Source organism: Ixodes scapularis, unplaced genomic scaffold, assembly GCF_016920785.2.
Source record: "Ixodes scapularis isolate PalLabHiFi unplaced genomic scaffold, ASM1692078v2 PGA_scaffold1__304_contigs__length_218370807, whole genome shotgun sequence".
NCBI classification, from domain to species: Eukaryota; Metazoa; Arthropoda; class Arachnida; order Ixodida; family Ixodidae; genus Ixodes; species Ixodes scapularis.
This window is the reverse complement of record NW_024609846.1, coordinates 175,794,576-175,813,993: the sequence shown is the minus strand read 5'-3', so window position 1 is coordinate 175,813,993 and position 19,418 is coordinate 175,794,576. Positions and strand designations below refer to the sequence as shown.

Sequence of the window (19,418 nt, the reverse complement as noted above, 5' to 3'; positions counted from 1 at the left end):
TTAAACTGCCGTTAGTAGTTGAAAGAGCTGCTTGTGTCTGCTCCTCGTCACTACGTCTTTACTGCTTTTATTTGCGTTGAAGGCACCAACCAAAACGTGACTTGTCTTTTCTTTATGTTTTTCGCCGGTAGCCGTTCTGCCCAAGTCCCACTAGAGCGACAAACAAAAACAAACGACACCGAAAAGTGTCATACGTGTGCATCGAGCACGGGAATGTGCCTTTAGCAGGCTTGCAATCACCCGCATTCACTTCACGAACAACCCCGGGGCTGCACGCCTGCAAGCCGACGGTACCATCGCGTGCATACTAAACGTTTGTAAAGCATGCCAATGTATGTATATATATCTTAGTTTCATCTGATCAATATTGGTGAGGTTTCGCACCGGGTCCCGGACGTGCGTGTTTCTTCTATGCACGTCGTGACCCACCAAATTTAGTGGAGAAAAATCTCTTCGTTAAATGTAGCAGAGATTCAGGGTGTTACGTGACGCCGTGCAACATGACGTCGCCTAACACCGTGTGAATATGTCCGCTGAATTTAGCGGGAATTGTGTGTCACGTTACGTCGTAGTGCCACGAAACGTCAGTGTCACGGCATTTTTTGGCATCACGTGACGTCAAAGCTCCACAGGAACATCGTCCGCTGCAATGCAAGTCCGTTAAGTTTAAACAAAGCAGTGTACACTGTGTGCAGCAGTGAGCAGCGTACGTGCCACGGATACCTCTGGCTAGATTGCGAGGTATTTCTCTTCCAATTGTCCTCTACTTTAGTTACTTGTTAATACTTCATTCAGGCTATGCATCAATATTGGTACTGTACTGGCAAAATTGCTCGTCCACTGCGGAGACAGCAGACGACCATTGATAATGACTAACAAGCCGCTGTCTAACCACCATGCAGACAAATAGCGATGCCTAGAACTGTTTTCGAACATGAGGCTCGAAGATCAAAGCAACGGGTTCAAGAGGTTCGAAAACGTTTCGAAATCTCGGACTTAATACATAAAAAATTCTACTATATTCGAACTTTCGCTTTTTACCGCTGAAAAAAAAAATTGTTTCTTAACTTTCTCATTTTTCGCACTGTGAAATTTGGCAACTTTTAGATTTATAACTTATACGTTCAAACATTCAATGATTTTTGAACTTTCGAGTCTGCTAAGCTAATAAGTTCATCGAACTTCGAACTTTTGAACAAAAGTACGAAGTTCGAATGAAGTTCAACCCCATAGGGTCGAGGCAATATAAATAACACAATATATCAATGCATGAAGTTGAGTGGAAATTACACTGGAGATTTACTTAGCAAATCGTGCCACAAATGCTTCACTTTTAAAGCGCCGAATGATCACTTTGCTTTGACATCGGCCATTCCAAAGGGATCATTCGGGGGTTACATTCAGTCTGGTTGCGTTCTACTTAACCTTGACTAGTGTCGGATGCAGTGACAGTGTCCAGATTTTTATCATTTCACGCACTCATCCAACCAAAAATAAACGCTCAGAGCAACTTAAATTTTCGGGAAGCCGGGATGTCTTTATCTGCCTGTGTGGCCCTGTTTATTGAGTTGTTTTATGCCAGCATGGCATTCAGGCGACGTTTGATCGGATTGTTACTAGTTTGCAAAGCCATAAGACGTATGTTCACCTGACTGCCTTAGGCCTTTTCGATGAAACGTTCAACCAGTTCAACTCTTTTTTTATAAGTTGGAACAAATAACGAGTAGTATAGAGTAATACCGCCAGTATAGCACTGAGGAGTATTTACGTTATAAGAAAAAATGTGGACCGTTTTCAGTAAGTTGTGGCACATATGGCAATTTTTTAGACGAATACATAAAAACTTGATTCGAAAATGCGGAATTCAACCTATGTTCAGGAAATTCCGACTTTAATCTTAAAATCGAAATTTTCTACCTTTTCGAACCTGTACCTCAAAAAAATTTGAAGTCTTCGATTTTTTCAAAGTTTAATCCTAAAAAAAGACTGAGATCTTCACATTTCTTGGAGCATTTGTGAAATAATTAGAAATATTCGAAATCGAACTTTTAGAAACCATGACACTTTCGAATTTTCAAAGTCAAACCTTAACGGGGTTCTAATGTTGCGAACTTTTTGATTTCGAGCCTTAGGGAGGTTCAAAATTTTCGACCCTTTTGAACTCGACCTTTAGGAGGTTCGCGGCATTCCTACAGACAAACCCGATTACAATTAGAATATGCAGTATGAGGTACTTATGATAAACGTGCGTTTGTTCTGGGCGCGCCGTTTAATTGCAGCTCTTAATAATCACAGTCTCGCTTGTTGCTGAAGGCTTCACTTAAACTCTGGATTTTGCGCGTCTCGGCTTTAAGAAAAACTTATTATTTTAAGCAGATTGTTTTGTAAGCGAGAGAAAAAAGCTAAATCGGAAGCGAAGAAATGTGAACCTTTTGTGCGATACCTTCCCTTTGCGTTTTCTACTTAGATAATTGGCATCACTTGCATTGGTTAAGTGCCTCTCTGGTGGCCTGCAGAATTTCTGTCTGTGGTAATAATTATCTTGAGTGCTATAACCTAGTAAATTCTCTTTTCGTTGCATATTCTTTTCAATGTGTTTCTCGATTACAGAGTTGGTTCGCCAACGTAATTAAGAAATTATTCTCTATCATATCTTATTCTATTTTTTTATATTATGAAACACGTACTATACCTTCAAATTGTCGTATGCCCGGCTATTCCAGTTTCGTCGGGATAGTTTTAATCAAACTCCAAGTTTAACTTTTTTTTACTAATTTGGTAAGTGGTTTTATCACACCGTTACGTAGAATTCTCATTTCTCATTTAATAGATATCAGTTAACAAAAAGCGATCGCAGCCTAACCTTATTAGGGTGTTTAAATCGAAACATTGCCTAAATTAATCAAGAATACTTTCCAGATGAGTACGATAACTAAAGGCCGTGCATGACACGGGTTTCGGGAAAACGTGGCCAATGTAATTACGTTATAGAATCCTAATTCTATAACATAATTATTCGATTCGCGCAATGCCATTCCACTACAGAGTATCTACAGAGTATCAACACCATACGTTCCGCCAAGCTACAAACGAAGCAAACGCGTATGTTACTTGTTGTTTATATTACAAACGAAATGATAAAAATACAAAGAGATACAAACAATAATACATATGAAAAATTGATGTACTATAGCTCTCAAGACGTAAATGCTGATTTGCGGCTGGTATGCTATTGCTCTCCGTTCAACACGCAGGTGGTGATGCGGCAGCGGTTGCTGAACAAACACAGCACGACGAATACAGTGGACGGACTGAGCATGGCTTCCTTTAAGTCCAGTTTCCGAAAAAAGACGATACGAAATTCCTTGCGTTCTTTCCTCAACGATGCCTTTGACGGCCACGTACGTAGCGGAACTGTTTTCTTGCTCTTTTATTCCATTGCTTCGGTGTAGCTCAAGCTAAGTTCAGGCGGTATTTCATATGTATATATATTGACGGCGAGAGCTTGCGCTTTTTCTGCGAGGTATGCTGCGAGTTGCACCCACAAGAAACATCAGACGTGAAAATTTACCAAAACCACGCACGCACAACGTAACAAAAGCTCAAATTAAGAACTAACTCTGGAGTCGCTGACAGGGTGACAACGGCATGACATATCTATCGGACGCGCGATCTCCAGCACGGGCCACGAGACACCCAAGTGTCGTCAGAGGTAGAAACTTCGTGCTCAACACGGGACAATTAAAACTCCTCCCTGACGACCTCGTTCTGTCAGTGGCTTTATAAAACTGAAGTCTTGATCAGACACTGGGCTTCTTTAATGCTTTCAAAACGCCGATTTTCTCTGCGCCATTTCGGCCCCAGTTTTCAGGTTTCACGGACCATTTGTGAAGAAATCATCATGCACTCTAAATAAAACATTAGAACTATCGTCCAAAACAGTGCGGAGGAGAATGGTTGTTACAAACAAATCACTACCAAAATTAGATGTAAATCAACTAGTTCAGTTCCGATGCTTCCAAGTCAACCTCGTGTAAAGAAAAAAAAGAAAAGTAGGATGATCAGCTTGAACGTGATCTAACTGGACAGCTCCATATTAAGGGTTCCTTTTCATCGGCAGCTCAAACCCATAACTTGAAAGTTTTCCCACAGGAAGGTTACCCTGCCGCATATCTGTGTCAACTTCCAACGTCTCTTAAAGGCTGACGATCAGTTGCGTGATTCTGCAAGGCAGAAGATCCTCCTCACCATGGGGGAGGAGGAAACAGGCAACGGTGGACAGGGTGATAGGAGGGAGAGGAGGAAGCAGGGGACAAGTGGAAAGCGTGAACTGGTCGTCGGCCTTTAAGCACTTGATCTAGGACACCCGTAAATCATGGCCGCTCATTCAACCGCCGGAACGAACAACAACCTCGCGCTGCTCCTTGTTTCTCCTCCACTCAGCGGCTGTACATGGCAACGGTCGCCGAGTCTCGCCGGACAAACCAATACCTCACATCCGTAAAGAGGTGTACATTTCACGACCTCTAACAGCGAGACGATTCCGATAAGATCTTTAACCCATGTTTTAACATAGGGAGCTGACGATATTAGACAATGACTGCGCTTTACGCTGACATGCGTGCAACCTCTGAAATCAGCTTTGAAATCAAATCTAACGTGTCGGCTTAGCTGTACTTGGGGTGCAAATACGCTTGCAACATTGCCCTGCTGGTGAATGTCAAGGGAAATTATATATTAACGAGAAACATATCTGCGATTAAATAGATTCGTAATCTTACAATGATATCACAACTAATATTGGCGATTTTAGCAGTACGTGTCTCAAAATGTAGAGCGTTCACTGGTTCGTCTATCACTCATTCGTTAATTTTTACACACAATACTACCTTTCGGTTAATCTGTTTCTTATCACGTGTTTCAGGAGGACCTGAGTAGTCCGGTGCCATTCAACAACCTTCCTTTAATCATCTCCAACAAAGAAGCTCTTGAAGAAGAATTCAAGGTGAGCTCGGACATTTGCGCTAGCGAAGTACTACTTGTTCTTGAAAATATGAGGTATAACAAAAATTCATTGGGGAAAGTGTTTTTCTTTCTTCCAAGATGTGGTTATAAGTCGCATGTTTTAAGCGAAAGAAGTGGGGAGGTATGATCTAACGAACTTTTTCATGAGCGGTGGGGTTAATGGGAGGTATAATGTGTTGAATTTATACGGCTAAAGGCAGGGACCTAATAAGATAGAATCAAATATAGCTTCGTTTAATTGTCAGTTATAGCTGATATGAAGTACGAAACTTCCAGGTCTCGTGGTGCGATCCGTTGATTCTGTGAGATCTGCGAAACGTTGCGCTAGCGCCAGTGCTTGGTAAAGAGTTCATTGCGATAACACGCAACAATACACGATTTGAAATATATGAACATACATTCGACCATTCTACTTACGATTTATTCAGGATTGTAAGTCTCTCGCGACAATTAGATATTATTAAAAGTATGAAGCTATTTAAAGGGGTCCGTGCAACGAAATTGTGAAGGAATGTTTCTCACTTTACAGAAGCTTACTGACACTAAAAAGACACAAGTATACTTACACGCAGCGCAATTGACGAAGAAACTCTTTTGTTGCGGTGTAATTTTAAGAATAAAAGCGAGCGCTTACTGCCAATGCCTCCTTTGAAAACCTTGATGACGCAGTTTGAAGATCGCAGTGTAGGAATTGAACCCCAGTGACGATATTTAAATCTGGCTCATGGATTCAACTCCAGCATTACGTGAGCACTCGATGTGGGTTCGCGATAATCGATAGCTGGACAAGCTTTTAGGTAGTGTCTCGTGTCCAATCGCTGCAATGACGACAATAGCCGAACCCTAACATTGGCTGGAACACAGCGCGTGTCCTGTGATTCGCCAACCCCAGTGCGTGGATATTATAAAAAATGGAAGACGTTCACGAATCTCTGTAATGCGAAATTAGAGCGCAGCTCTTGATGTATCTTGTGTTTGCGAAATACCGTACAAAACAATTTCAAAAAGAAATATATATATAACGAATATGTCCAGATGAATGAACCATACTTAACCCAATGAATCAAAGAATTTAAGTTTTCAGGAACCCGCCGAAAGCCAAAAAACGGCGGAGCCAGGATTTGAACTCTGGGCCTCCCAATGTCCGGTCGGGTGTGCTAACCACTACACAACTCCACCTTAGCTTTCTGGCGTTTCCTACCTGTCTTAATAATGCACAAGAAACGAAATGTATCCAGTCGGAGGTGTTCTGGAAACACACGCCGCCGCGTGGAACGCGGTACGACGCTTAATGTCACGTGGTACGTGCTCCTTTGTGTTCCAGAAATCCTCCTACTGTTTGTCCCGTCCCGCGTACATGTAGTATTTTTTGTTTATGAGCTTTAGAGACACGGTATCATCATCATCTGCGAGAATCAAGAGCCACGTTTTTGAACATACAACGCGGGCACTTCACACCATCGTACGTGGTCTCCGAGGAGGATATAAACGAATATGTACAGATGAATGAACCATACTTAACCCAATAAATCAAAGAATTGAAGTTTTCAGGAACCCGCCGAAAGCCAAAAAACGGCGGAGCCAGGATTTGAACTCTGGGCCTCCCAATGTCCGGTCGGGTGTGCTAACCACTCCGCCGTTTTTTGGCTTTCGGCGGGTTCCTGAAAACTTCAATTCTTTGATTCATTGGGTTAAATATGGTTCATTCATCTGCACATATTAGTTTATATCCTTCTCGGAGACCACGTACGATGGTGTGACGTGCCCGCGTTGTATATATATATATATATATATATATATATATGTGTGCACACAAATGCAGATCACTCTCCTCACATGCTCTTTCTGCACCCTGCTCCTCTTCCTCCTTCGTACCCTCCTCCTCCGTACCCTCCCATCCTCCTTTTCCGTACCCTCCCCTCCTCCTCCTCCTCCATACTCTCCCCTCCTCCCACAGTTTCCCCGCTAAATTTAGCTGGAGAATCGACGCAACGTGAGCGGAACACCAATTTATTTTGCCCGCTAAATTTAGCGGGAAAATGACGTCACATGACTTTGTGTCACGTGACCTATAAATAAATTCAGTTTCTCAGTCAAATATAAGGAAAAATCGACGTAACGTGACCTAAGCACCAATTCAATTTCCCGCTAAATTTAGCGGGGAGACTGAATTGGTGTGTAGGTCTCTGACTTCCCATGATGCAACACTGCGCATTCACTTTCCCCGCTAAACTTAGTGGTAAAACTGTCGTGACATGACCTGAAACCCAGTTCAGTTTCCCCGCTAAACTTAGCGAGGAAACTGTGACGTCCCATAATGCAACGCCGACGCCGCTCAACGCGGAAACAGGCGCCTAAGAGCTGTGCTCTAAAATGAAGGCGTACATTAAACGGCAATACGCGATTATGGCAGCAGCGCTCTCAGATGTACAAGACGACACACTGCGCTCTGCTAAAAGAACGATGCTTCTTGAATGGGCGAATGCAACACGAAGGACGTAGAATCAAAAACCAGCGGTATGAGGAGCGGCTTGAGGGGCGGCATTGATGAATATCGAAGACTCCTTCGGATGCCTCGGAAGACATACGCAGTACAGCGCAAGTCACAATTTAGGCGATCCTGGTGCCACCGCCGGCACCTCGCTGAGTTACCAGACTCACAAATTTGGTACCGCCAATTGCAAAAAGATCCCACGCCTTTGTGCAGTCCGTGCAAAAGCTCCCCTCTTCGCCGGGATGCCTACGTCAGCGCTGCTCCGCGCAAAGACGAGACGTTTTTGTTGTCACGTTATGCGCGTCTCGGAGAGCATAGAGAGAGATTTGTACTCTTTGTAAACACCCCTATATAATCGGCTCCAGGTCACATGGCCGCATGTTCTAACTGCAAATTGAAAGAAAAAAATAAAACGCTGCTCGTTGTTTTTTTTTTTTTTTAATTTATCAATTTCAATTTTTTTGCAAGTATTCCAGGAGGAGAAAAACTAACGCGTGTTTCATAGGTTAGAAGCTTCAAGGATTCATTCTAAGTGGTACTTACGCAAAGTACAAATATCATTGCACCACCCCTTCAAGTACATTAGAAAAAACCAGGATCATAGATTAGAAGTATAGTATAATAAAGCTAAGCTTGAAGCTTGACGACGGCTTCCTGTCGTTTAAAATATATCGGGGTAAATGCCTTGGCGAAGCTTTTACTGATTTCCTAGAACATTCCGTGATAAAATGGAGTGCCTTAAGAAACTCTGTATTAGCATCGCGGAGCTTTATGAAGAACAACTTTCTCCTGTTGGTATGAAGAAGAAATTATCAAGTGTTTATGTTCACAGACTGAAAGTTAATATTGTCAGTACTAACGGCTTACCAGTGTTACTGACATGTCGAGAAAAGACTGCATCAATAGGATCGAATTTATCAGCCTAACTAGAAGTGGCGAAATGTCTTAGGATTTCCAGATATGTGTGCTAAATGCTGAGCGTACTGAATGTTCCTTCTTGCATGACTGACTACAGCGCATCCCGATGACTATACCTCGCGTAGACGAGGTTCCTCACGGCGCGGAAGGAAAAAATCGCTACGCAAACGTCATTCCAAGTAAGCTCTATAAAGCAGTTGATTTCCTTGAATATAGAGTTTATTTATTTGTAAAGGGAAGTGTAACCTGCAGCCACGTCCCATGCACAAGCCTCATTAATTTGTGAAAGTTTTTGCAATACTCATAGGCGAAATAAATAAATATGTATTGTCTCGGTATTGCATTAGCCTGCATTAAACTACATCGTATCGTATTACACTGTATAGTATTGTACACTTTACACTTACACTTTATTGTATCGTATTAGAGTGCATCGCATTTGATTACACTGTACTGTATTGTATTGTGCTGTATTATGCAACTGTATAGTAAATCATTGTATTATAATGTATAATTAATACTTTTTCGGGGCGGCTGTGTTTTATCTTATTTGCCGGAGTCAGCTGACATTTCAAGTTGCGTTTATATTTGCTCAGTCCCAGAAACAAGGGTTCACCTGACCAAGAAGCTCGGCGATGAGACATCCGACTACATCAACGCCAACTATGTCAGGGTTCGTTTCACTTCATTTATTCTTTGGCTTTCAACAACCACCTACCCTTCCGTAGGTGTTGTGCACCGAAGCCTTGGACAGCATAAAAGTGGCGTTAAAAACCTCCAGTTAACCATTTTCAGTGGCGATATTGCAAAATAATTAAAAAAAACAATAATTTTTTTTCAGGAAGGAAGAAAAAGAGATGAATGAGAGCATTTTAAAACCAATTGTGTTAAAGGTGCCCTGAAAGGTTTTTGAGATCGCTTAAATATGGCGATAACTCACTCTGCTGGCTCTAAACATCCTAGAAATCCCCAAATTATGACGATCCGCGGACGAGTTTTCTATTAAAAAAGCAATCCAAGATCGGAAAACACCGATTACCACTCCGACGATGGGAGGTGCATGTCCCAAAACCAGGATCACTGTCAGTCAACAGCAATCGAAGGATTCTCGCGCCTCCAATCGGGGAAACCGCGGAGTGATATCTCAAATGCGCGCGGCTCGTTGCTCCCACAGCCCGGACTACGATTCAACCGAACGAGCGAATGATCGAGCACTCGAGAGCTGACAACCGGACACATCACTCATTCGAAGAAAAAGAAGAGAAGATAGTTTTTTTTTTTTTTGGAGACCGCTATTGCAGTAGTATACTGCCTCTCGGCGAAATATTTACATTGTTCGACTACTCTCACTTGCTTCTATCGCCTACAAAAGCGTACACATTTTGTGATAACAGAGTTTGCAACCTCAACGAAATGTCGCGTTTTCATTGATCACGCGCCGTCCTGGCTACCGGGAGAATGCCCCTCCAATCGCCGTCAATAACTTCGATTTTTGATTGCTTTTTACTAGGAAAATCGGTCGCGCATTCTGATGACTTATGGATTTCTACGATGCTTAGAGCCCGCAGAGTGAGTTGTTGCCATATTAATGTGATCTCAAAAACCCCCTCAGGGCACCTTTAAGGATTGCACATTAAATTGATATAACTTAAACCGTACTGGTTGTTTTTATAGTTAGAGGTGTCAGATATTTAAATAAACAATGCGCTTAGCGATAATTGCCCCAAAATATGTGATGTGATATCTCTCATCCCAATGATATATATGTATAAAAAATGCATAAGCTCCTTGACGTTTCATATTAACTGCGCTAGCTTTTATTTACCCATTAGTCAACGGCTGTTTTCTTCTGCGTTGTTCTTGTGCAACCAGAAATATTTCAGTTATAATTTTTTTTCGTCTTTTCAGGGCTACAAAGGTCGATCTCGTCACTACATTGCATGCCAGGCACCCCTGCCGGAAACTGTGAAAGATTTTTGGCGAATGGTCTGGGAACAGCAGTGCAAAGTTATTCTTATGCTCACTCCATGCGAGGAAAATGGTGTGGTGAGTGGCAACAGTGTTACTTTGACATTTAGCCCATTCCGTTGCATTGCGCTCGAAGCCTCGCGCTAATTGTTTGTGAGAAGTTTTCAAAGCAGCGTCGCCCAACCTGTTGTATCTAGATCGCGAGAAACATATGAGAGTTTTGTAAGAAGCACTGTGCAAGGTAGCGTTCATCTTTATATGCGGCTTTTCTTTTTGTCTTCTAGATTTACGTCGTTCTAAAATAATGTGGCATTAATTCTAAACTGCTAAAAGCAAAATATAGGTAATTTTTTTTTTCTAAATAAAATATGTAGGTATGCTACGTGAATTAACACTTTTGGCATTGTGGGTCCAGAATTCATGAAGTACATTCTCCGCTTCCGATTTTGTGCCCGGCAGGCTGGGTTTCACGTCACGCAATATTACTTAGGTCAGTTAGGGTTTTTGGGCCAAAACAACGTCCTAGCCGAAGTAGCTTTAAACTTCCTAAATCCCGAAACCTTGCTAATATATATATATATATATATATATATATACTACATACTAGTGAGGTATATTATGACTACACAAAAGCTCCGATCGCTTCCTAACAGGCGGTGTGAAATGTAAGACCATAAATGCGCCATGTGTCAGGCCAGGCCACGCCCTTAGAGTTGTGCACTATGTACTTGTTTTGTGGTTCCGTATTTGATTATCGCTCTTGATTACGCAGCAACGGTGCGCCCCTTACTTCCCTCAAAACACGCTGGACTGTCACAAGCTTTACGGCGACTACCAGGTGTCTCTTCAAGCCAAGGATGTGAGGCCCAGTTTTACGCTCTCCACCTTCAAGCTGCATGACCTCGATGTAAGTTATCCCACTAAGCTCGGTTTCATGATGTGCCAAGCAATGTGTCTAATGTTCACCTACGCCAATTTACACCTACTCACAAAATATTTGATAACTGACTTTCAATGCTTAAAATTTTGCTAACTGGGTGTTGTTTATCTTTATTGAGCACCTTGCAAAATAATGAGCATTCTGTCGCTATGTTGAGGTGTCAATTATTCAGATAGCCTTATAAATTGACTATTTTGTCACTTAAAAAAATATGCCTGATATAATTGCCGACATCGAAAGTGCCAGCTGGTGTCTCTTGTCAGAGCTCTGTATATAAGTATTCCAATGTCAAATAGTACAATTTGGCATTTTTCTGAGCTATAAAATGTAACGTTAAAGTTGGATGTGTTGGTACCTAAAAAAAAAATAATTTGACTCAAAATAAGAATTAAGAGAATGTCATTGGGAGATCTTGGTATTTAAGAAAAAATTATTTATTTATTTATTTATTCACAATATCTCACTTGCTCTTTTTCAGAGCATTGCGTAAGGGGGGGGGGGGGGGGGCGGGTTCAAATACATAAATTGAAAAGTAAAAAAAAAATATAGAAACAAATGCCCATACAGTTTTCCACAAAATGATCGCGTAGGGACAAGATAAGTCCAAACAATAAACACATGAGACTGTTATAGAAGGTTGCCATATTACACACGAACAAAGACGCAGATGTTTGAAAATATGATTCAAGTGGTTCACGGAACACTGCAGTCTCGCTAATGGTGACTATGGATTCGGGAAGGTCGTTCCATACGCGGATGCCACGTGGTACGACTGAATTAACGAACGCGTTGGTTGACCCAGTGAGGTGTTAAAAAACTTTTACTGTTAGTAGTACGATGAGATGACCTATTAGGGGGTTTCAGGAAAGTAACGCTTGAAATACCATTCCTATAATATAACTTGTGAAATAGGCACAGAGTCGAAATGGTTCGACGTACTTCGAGCAATGGCAAAAAACATTGATGTTTTAGGAGAGAGACACTCATGTTATATGAACAGGAGGATACTATAAAACACACTGCTAGATTGTGGACTTTTTCAATGTACCTGGTTAGGTATTTCTGATTGGGGCTCCAAATCCCTTACTAGAATGGAAAGTTGGGCGAGTTGGTATGAATTCATTTTGAAAAACAGCGCGAATATCACACGGACAAGAAGGAAAAACAGCGCCTTGTCCTGTGTGTTCCTCCTTCTTGTCCGTGTGATATTCGCGCTGTTTTTCAAAATGACTCCAAATCCCTGCAGGGTATTCGAGTTTCGGACGGACAAATATTTCGTAAGCAAGTTTGCGGAGATGGTTAGGGGCTGTTCTAAGGTTGTGTTTGATATAATCGAGATTTCTAGATGCGTCGGTGGTCACAAAGTTAATATGGGTGACCCATGAAAGGTTAGTTATAAGATGGACATCAAGATACTTGTGGGATGGACACACACTAAGAGATGAAGCGCCTAATATGTGTGAGAAGTGAGATAAAGATCGTTTGCGAGTGAGGTTTATTACCTGTCATTTCGATTTATTAAGTAGCATTCGCTATTTTTTCACACCAGTTATTAATGCTATCAGGATCATGCTGCGGGAGTATGTGGTCATCTGGAGTGTTAATTCTTCTGTACAAGACACAGTCATCCGCAAACAAACGTACATTAGAAAACAAAGCATTTGGAAGGTCGTTACTGAAGATAAGAAATAACAAAGGACCCAAGACGCAGCCTTGCGGAACGCCAGAGGTCACGTTAGTAATGTCAGATTGCAAATCACCACAAACAGTATACTGAGAGCGAAACGATAGAAAATTGCGAATCCATGAGAGTGTTAGGGAATCAAAATTAAGTGAAGAGAGCTTAGACAAAAGGCGACAATGGGGAACGCGGTCGAATGCTTTAGAAAAGTCTAGAAATATGTCATCAGTTTGAGAGTTAGTGTATGTTGAGATGTAGGTCATGGGTGAATTCAAATAGTTGCGCTTCACAAGAAAAGCCTTTATAAAAACCACAATGATGTTTATAAAAAAAAATTGTTAGACTCAGGATACGATGCAACATTTGGAGAAATAATATGTTCAAGCAGTTTGAACACCACACTGGTTAAAGAGATGGGACGGTAGTTCTCTGGCGAGGTGGTGATCTCCATTTTCGAACACTGGAACGACCAACCCTATTTTCCAGTCGTCTGGAATAATACCGGCGGACAATGATTGTTGAAAAAGTATATTCCAAATTTCACTGGATATGCGCTTTGTATTTTTAAGAATCTTAGAGTTAATTTTATCCGTGCCAGCCGACGTAGTATTTTTAAGTTATATATAATCCTTTCAATTCCTGAAGGTGATATAGAAATAGGACTCATAAATCGACAGCTAACGTCATTGATAACGGGCAATGTGGACGTATCCTCCTGTGTAAACTTAGACGCAAAATGGTTATTCATAACAACAGGACATCCAACATCATAAATGGTATCACCTTCCCGGTTAATCAAGGATATTTTTTGTGGTTTCATCTGGAGCGATAAGCTTCTGGAATTCTTTAAGGTTGTGTTTTACGACGGATGGTAGGTCGCAGTTATAAAATTTTCCTTTAAATTATAGTAGAAGATTAACATAAAGCTTTGCGCAAAAGATGTACTTCAACCAAGCATGTTCTGTGTCGGCATGCCTAGCAGCTCAAAAAAACCGTTTCTTCTTATTGCGCAGGGCTTTCAATCTCTTGCTAAACCATGGATTGTTGCGATCAGAAAATATTTTAAAGCGTGGCACATAACGGTTAACGCATTCAGCCATTCATTTTTATGAAATAACCTATTTTCATTTACTGTGTGACTCCAGAAATATACAAAAGCTGTTGAAAAATACATCGAGGTCTTCATTCATTTGAAAATAATCAGCTTTATTGTAATAAAGTATATTTTTTAGAAGTTGTTGAGTGTTCAGGTGAGAATATATTTAGGGTCATCTGTATTAGTTTATGGTCACCTATGCCGTTTATGTACTTGATTGAGCTAATCATGCCAAGATGAGACACAAGGAGAAGATCAAGAATGTTGTTGAAACCCGTTGGTTGATCAATTACTTGTTCGAGGTTGAAGTCAAGAGATGATTCACCGAACGTCTGTTCCTCCTAACATGATGATGAAATGTCAGTTTGTCCAGTCAATGTTTGGAAAATTAGTGACCAAATAACAGAGTGTTAGCATCTCCAAACCTGCTTTTGATAACAGAAAGTATATTTCTTAACTCAGCACAATAACTTATTACAATCTGGAGGCCTGTAACATACACCAACAACATATTTGCCTCTAGATAAAGATAAACTTACCTAAAGTGACTCTAGGTTGCTACTTAGGTTAATGACGTACGAGGGCGCATGATTCTTATGGCTATCATGACACCACCTCCTCGTTTGTTTAGGCGATCCCGGCGATATATTTGAAAGTCATTTCTATCCGGAAAAATATCGATGTTCATGCTATCCGGGTTTATCCACGTTACTGTCAGCACAATTATGTCAGAGTTGCTATCTTCGATAAATTGACTCAATTCATCGCGTTAGGAAGGATGCTAGGAATGTTAGTAAACGATAAGGAGGGGGGTGGTTTATCTATGCACGTGTGTAAGGAGGGGGAACAACGACGCAGGCGTGAGTGCCCAAATTTTCTTGTTGCTATCTTACTTCTCTGATGCAGTCAGCTTTCTGATTGTAGTGTACGTTCTGTTGTTGAGTTTGAGCTTATCAAATCGTAGTTTAAAAGGAGCTTTTTTTTTCTTTTGCAAATGCGAGTAGCCTTGCTCTTCTACTCGCACAGCGAGGGAAAAGTGTTCTCTTACTGCAAAGGGAGTGTCCTTAAGTTTAAACCCAAAAGATAGTATGTGCTCTTTATATTTGAAACGAAGAAACCTGACGATTATGGGTCGATATTTTCCAGTAACCACCTTTCCCAGGCGGTGAGCTTATTCAATATTGTCAGCCGCAATGGTAATCTCAAGTTTTTCCGCTCAAAAGTTTACGATGTTTTGTTCACAGATGTTCCACGTTTCGTTGGAGTCGTCAGAAAGACCGAAAAAACATCAAATTGCATCGCCTTAGTCTATTTTCTGCGTCGCCACATCTGGTTATAACATCACTGAACTTTTAATAAACAGTGGAAAGGGATTCACTTGAAACACCACCATTTTGAACGCAGACGCGTTACTAGTTTTTGTTTCCAGCGCCACTACCCTTGAGTAGAGCTCCTGCATCCTTTCGTCCCTCGTCTTTTCTTCTCTCTGAGTTATTTTATTTCTGAGAGTACACTAATTTGACCTTGCTCTATCCTTTGAACTGTGGCAAGTACCGTTGTCAAGATGACGTCAGTGTTTGAAATGGAGACAGCGGGTGCGTCATCCGGTTCCGGATTTGCTTCCACGTCGGCGCACATGAGCAACACAATACCCCTCCGTTCCGCGGGCACAAAAAAAAAAAAAAACGAGCACGCCGGTAAGGTTCAATCCAGTAGCCGGTGCACGAACTGCTAACAAATAGTAATCACTTGAACGATAGGAAGCAGCGAACTTTAAATAACTAACCTGGAGCAGGAATATGCATGAGCGTTCCATTCCCGATGCAGTGTCATGTCCCAAGGATAGCTCGAAGTGGGCGTGCTTTGTAGTCCGGCTGTGATGGCGGTGGCGTCAGTGGTTGATGATCAGTGTTGCCAGCTGAAGTGATAGAAATCCTCCAGATCCGGCTGCATATGAGTTGTTTTCGCCGACGTTTGCCCGCTCGAAGCAGGCCTCCGACCGGTGATGTCCGTGCGTGGCAGTTCGGCATCCACGCCTTCGCTGAAGATGGTCCGCAGTAGTACCTGGAGCAGGAATATGCATGAGCGTTCCATTCCCGATGCAGTGTCATGCCCCGAGTACGACTCAAGATAAGAATCAAGAGAATGTCATTGATGCACATGTTAACCCGCCTAGCTGAGTAGCTTGCGCTGTTCCAAACCAGCCGTTTTTCAAATGGAGGTACACCACCTGCACCATCACAAACGGGTGAGCGAGATTTTTCGACAAAACCATGACTTGCCGTGGTTTGATCGGACAAAGAGTTCGTTAAAAAAAAAGAACGATACAAGGCTTCTACGAGGTAGATTTACGAAGATACTATGACGTTATAAGGTCTCCTGCCCCAAGAAAAAAAAAAAGGTCGTTGACACATGATTGACGAGATTTTACGTACGAATAGTGTAGTTGTTTTGTATTAGCTCATTGCAACACAACGGTCGCTATTCTCTTCTAGCATTATCCGATCGATGAACATCAATCAAGCTTGCTCAAAGTCCTCTCACTTGAATCACTTTGTACCAGCAGGTTCTTCGACGCCAACCCGAAAGAACAAATGTATCCTTCATATGGCAAGCAAGCTTAAGGATAAAAGCGCTCCAAAAAGAAAAAAAAAAAACGTGCTCCCGTAATAAAAGCAAGGCTGCACATCTATATACGCTTCATCGTACGGAGGACTACAACAGGCCGTTTCTTTCTTTTTTTTTTTCTGCATTTGCTTGTTGAAGGCAATTTCTTTCACAGAGTTCGCCTAATTTTAACCATTCCCGTGCAAATCGAGCAACTTAAAGAAAAATCCTAGTAATTCTCTGTTTAAAAAAAAGGTGGTATGTCTAAGCCGAGTTGACTCAACTTTGGTTCAAGGCTCCAAACTTAGGAAAGTCGAAGGCCTGAGCTGTGGAAACTTTGTGCGGATTTTTATTTTACCTCTTTACTTTCTTTTCCTACGACAAGTGCCAGCTTTTTCTTTTTCTCTTTTACTTTGCGAACTCATCAAAGATCTGCTTGTACCCTACAAGCAACAAATTAAGACAACTGTTATTGTATTACCTTCACTAATGAGCCCTTTCTCCTATGTAGAAAAAAAATATATCAATTTGAGAGCAAAGAAGTGGTAACGAGATGGACACACAGTGATTTTTTCGTCGGATTAGCCTGATTTGAGGGGGAGAACATTCTCGTTGCTTTCAAACATAAAAAAAGATATAGATATAGACACCAATGAGAGCAGGACGTCGTTGAGGCGAACAATCTGTTCAAGTGTAGTAATAATTGGAGTAAAAAAATACACCCAGAGTGCGTGAGAACCTTCTTTGGCACCCACTTCATTTGCCTTAAGCCTTCTCTTTGGAGAAATTGTCATACACAAATAAGTAAATATCTATAAATACGCCTAATAGGGTGCCCTCATCATCTTTGTTCCACCTTACTTAAAAAACAACTAGTGGTCCCTCAAAGAGTTGGTCCAAAATCTCTAAAATACCCTTTGTCTTCCGTTAATTTTCCGGATAGACTCTCATATGCCCCTCCCCCTTCTTTTTTTTTTTTATTTACTTGTCCTTAAATGTGTGTGCGAATATGTGTTTTTATTTATATCACATTGTGATTGCTCGAATAATTCTATTCCTTTTTCAAATTTTTAGTATTCGTGTTTTTGAATCATACGACACATGGAATGCCTCTGAAAAACAAAAATCGGCTCTCATTCACGATCGATGTCCTTGTGGTGACATGTGCTTTTACACGCTTCTGCTAGATCTTAACCAAGCCTGCATTAAGATGTATTGACTTACAAACCATTTTGATAATACGTAGTTTTTTTCTTGCATTCGTAAAACGAAGCAGTCGCGCTCGATTTTCTTCGACGCACCTGACGAAAACCTGCAAACCACAGATATCGCCATTTTGAATCTCGAACTTAAGTCACCTACCGCCAACTCTGTTCAGCGGAAATTTGTAGCGGTCATAATTTGACAATAACCAAAATACAAGAAACTATGGTAGCTGAGCCCGCTTCGTCCAGAAACCCACCACTTCATACGGTTTCGAGTGAGAGGCCGTGGTTAGAAAGAATCTGCAGCGCGTTACTTTTATTTTGTTTAAATTAGCAGAAGTAAAAAAAACACGTCGCTTTTTCCCGGTATTTTTGGATTCCACCATGTCATTGCAAAGCAAAACATGGTCTGTATTTTAGTTGAAACTGAATGACAATTATGCGTGGCGTCGTCATGGGGTACACTGTAGTAAATTATCAAGTTGTGCAATTATCTACTTAGTCTAAAGCTCAGCTCTATAGACATTGTAGTATATATATAAATCAATTTCTCAAAAGCCTTTTATTGTTGCCAAACATAATTTTCAAATCATTGGTCTGTGGCAGCATCTATCCAAATTAAACCAAACCATACCCTCTCATCTGCTTCCGTGACGGACCTGCAAAATTGCACAGTAACACTTATCTGTTTTTGTTCGTCCAAGAACAGCTATCATAGATGCCGACTGTTTTTTTTTTTCTACATGTTGCATGTTGCAATACGAAAAACTTCGTCCAAAGTACGAGATGAAAGTATTCTTTTTCCTGGAAGGCTCGTCAAAAAATTAGGCGCTGGAGCAAGTCAGCCATTACGTTTTAAGTTTTCATTTTGAAATATTTTCGAGCACGGCAAGAGCCCAGGTATGAACCTGATCTGGACACCCCGCTGTCTCCTTCCGCGCGATAAATTCAGTCTGCTATTGTCAGCGTAACTGCGGCAACAAATTGTCTTCTTTATGGTCGAACGCGCGAACCCAGCGGCTGAAGCATGGAGGTAGAAAGCTTCTGGAGCCGACATGACGCCACCAGAGGTGAAACCGGAGGAGACTTTCAGTTTGGAGGGAGACGCCCCCAACGGTGACCAAAAACCAAACGACGCTTTTGGACGGGAAGGACAGCGGACTTAGTGGTGGTTCCCGTTTCGCCCCATTCCCATTGCACCCTTCCCGTTTGTACCTTCTCGTTTCGACCCGGCTGAAAACGACCTTCTCGTTTTGGAGTTTTGTGTCTGTCCTACGTCCCTCCTTTTCCCCGGCTTCATGGTTACCATGTCAGTATTGAACCAGTTTGCCTGCACCCTTGCTTTAGTTACATTATCTTCTCGTTTCATCTTTTCCCATTTCGTCCTATCCCGAAACAACCTTCCTGTTTCAACCATCTTTCGTTATCAGTTGGGTTGGTTTGTTTGTATTGTTCGTTAACTATTGAGTCGGTTCAAGTGTCCT

The 19,418-nt window shown here is 41.5% G+C and overlaps 1 protein-coding gene across 1 annotated transcript in view; it reads left to right on the top strand.

The window, feature by feature from the left end:
• LOC8053006 overlaps positions 1-19,418 on the top strand; it is a 188,210-nt gene that overhangs the window by 109,071 nt on the left and 59,721 nt on the right. The window contains exons 5-10 of the mRNA XM_029976792.4: positions 3,255-3,401; positions 4,925-5,005; positions 8,535-8,616; positions 9,034-9,110; positions 10,346-10,483; positions 11,178-11,312. Of these exons, the coding sequence (XP_029832652.2) occupies positions 3,255-3,401; positions 4,925-5,005; positions 8,535-8,616; positions 9,034-9,110; positions 10,346-10,483; positions 11,178-11,312 (660 nt within the window). The remainder of the gene's footprint in view (positions 1-3,254; positions 3,402-4,924; positions 5,006-8,534; positions 8,617-9,033; positions 9,111-10,345; positions 10,484-11,177; positions 11,313-19,418) is intronic.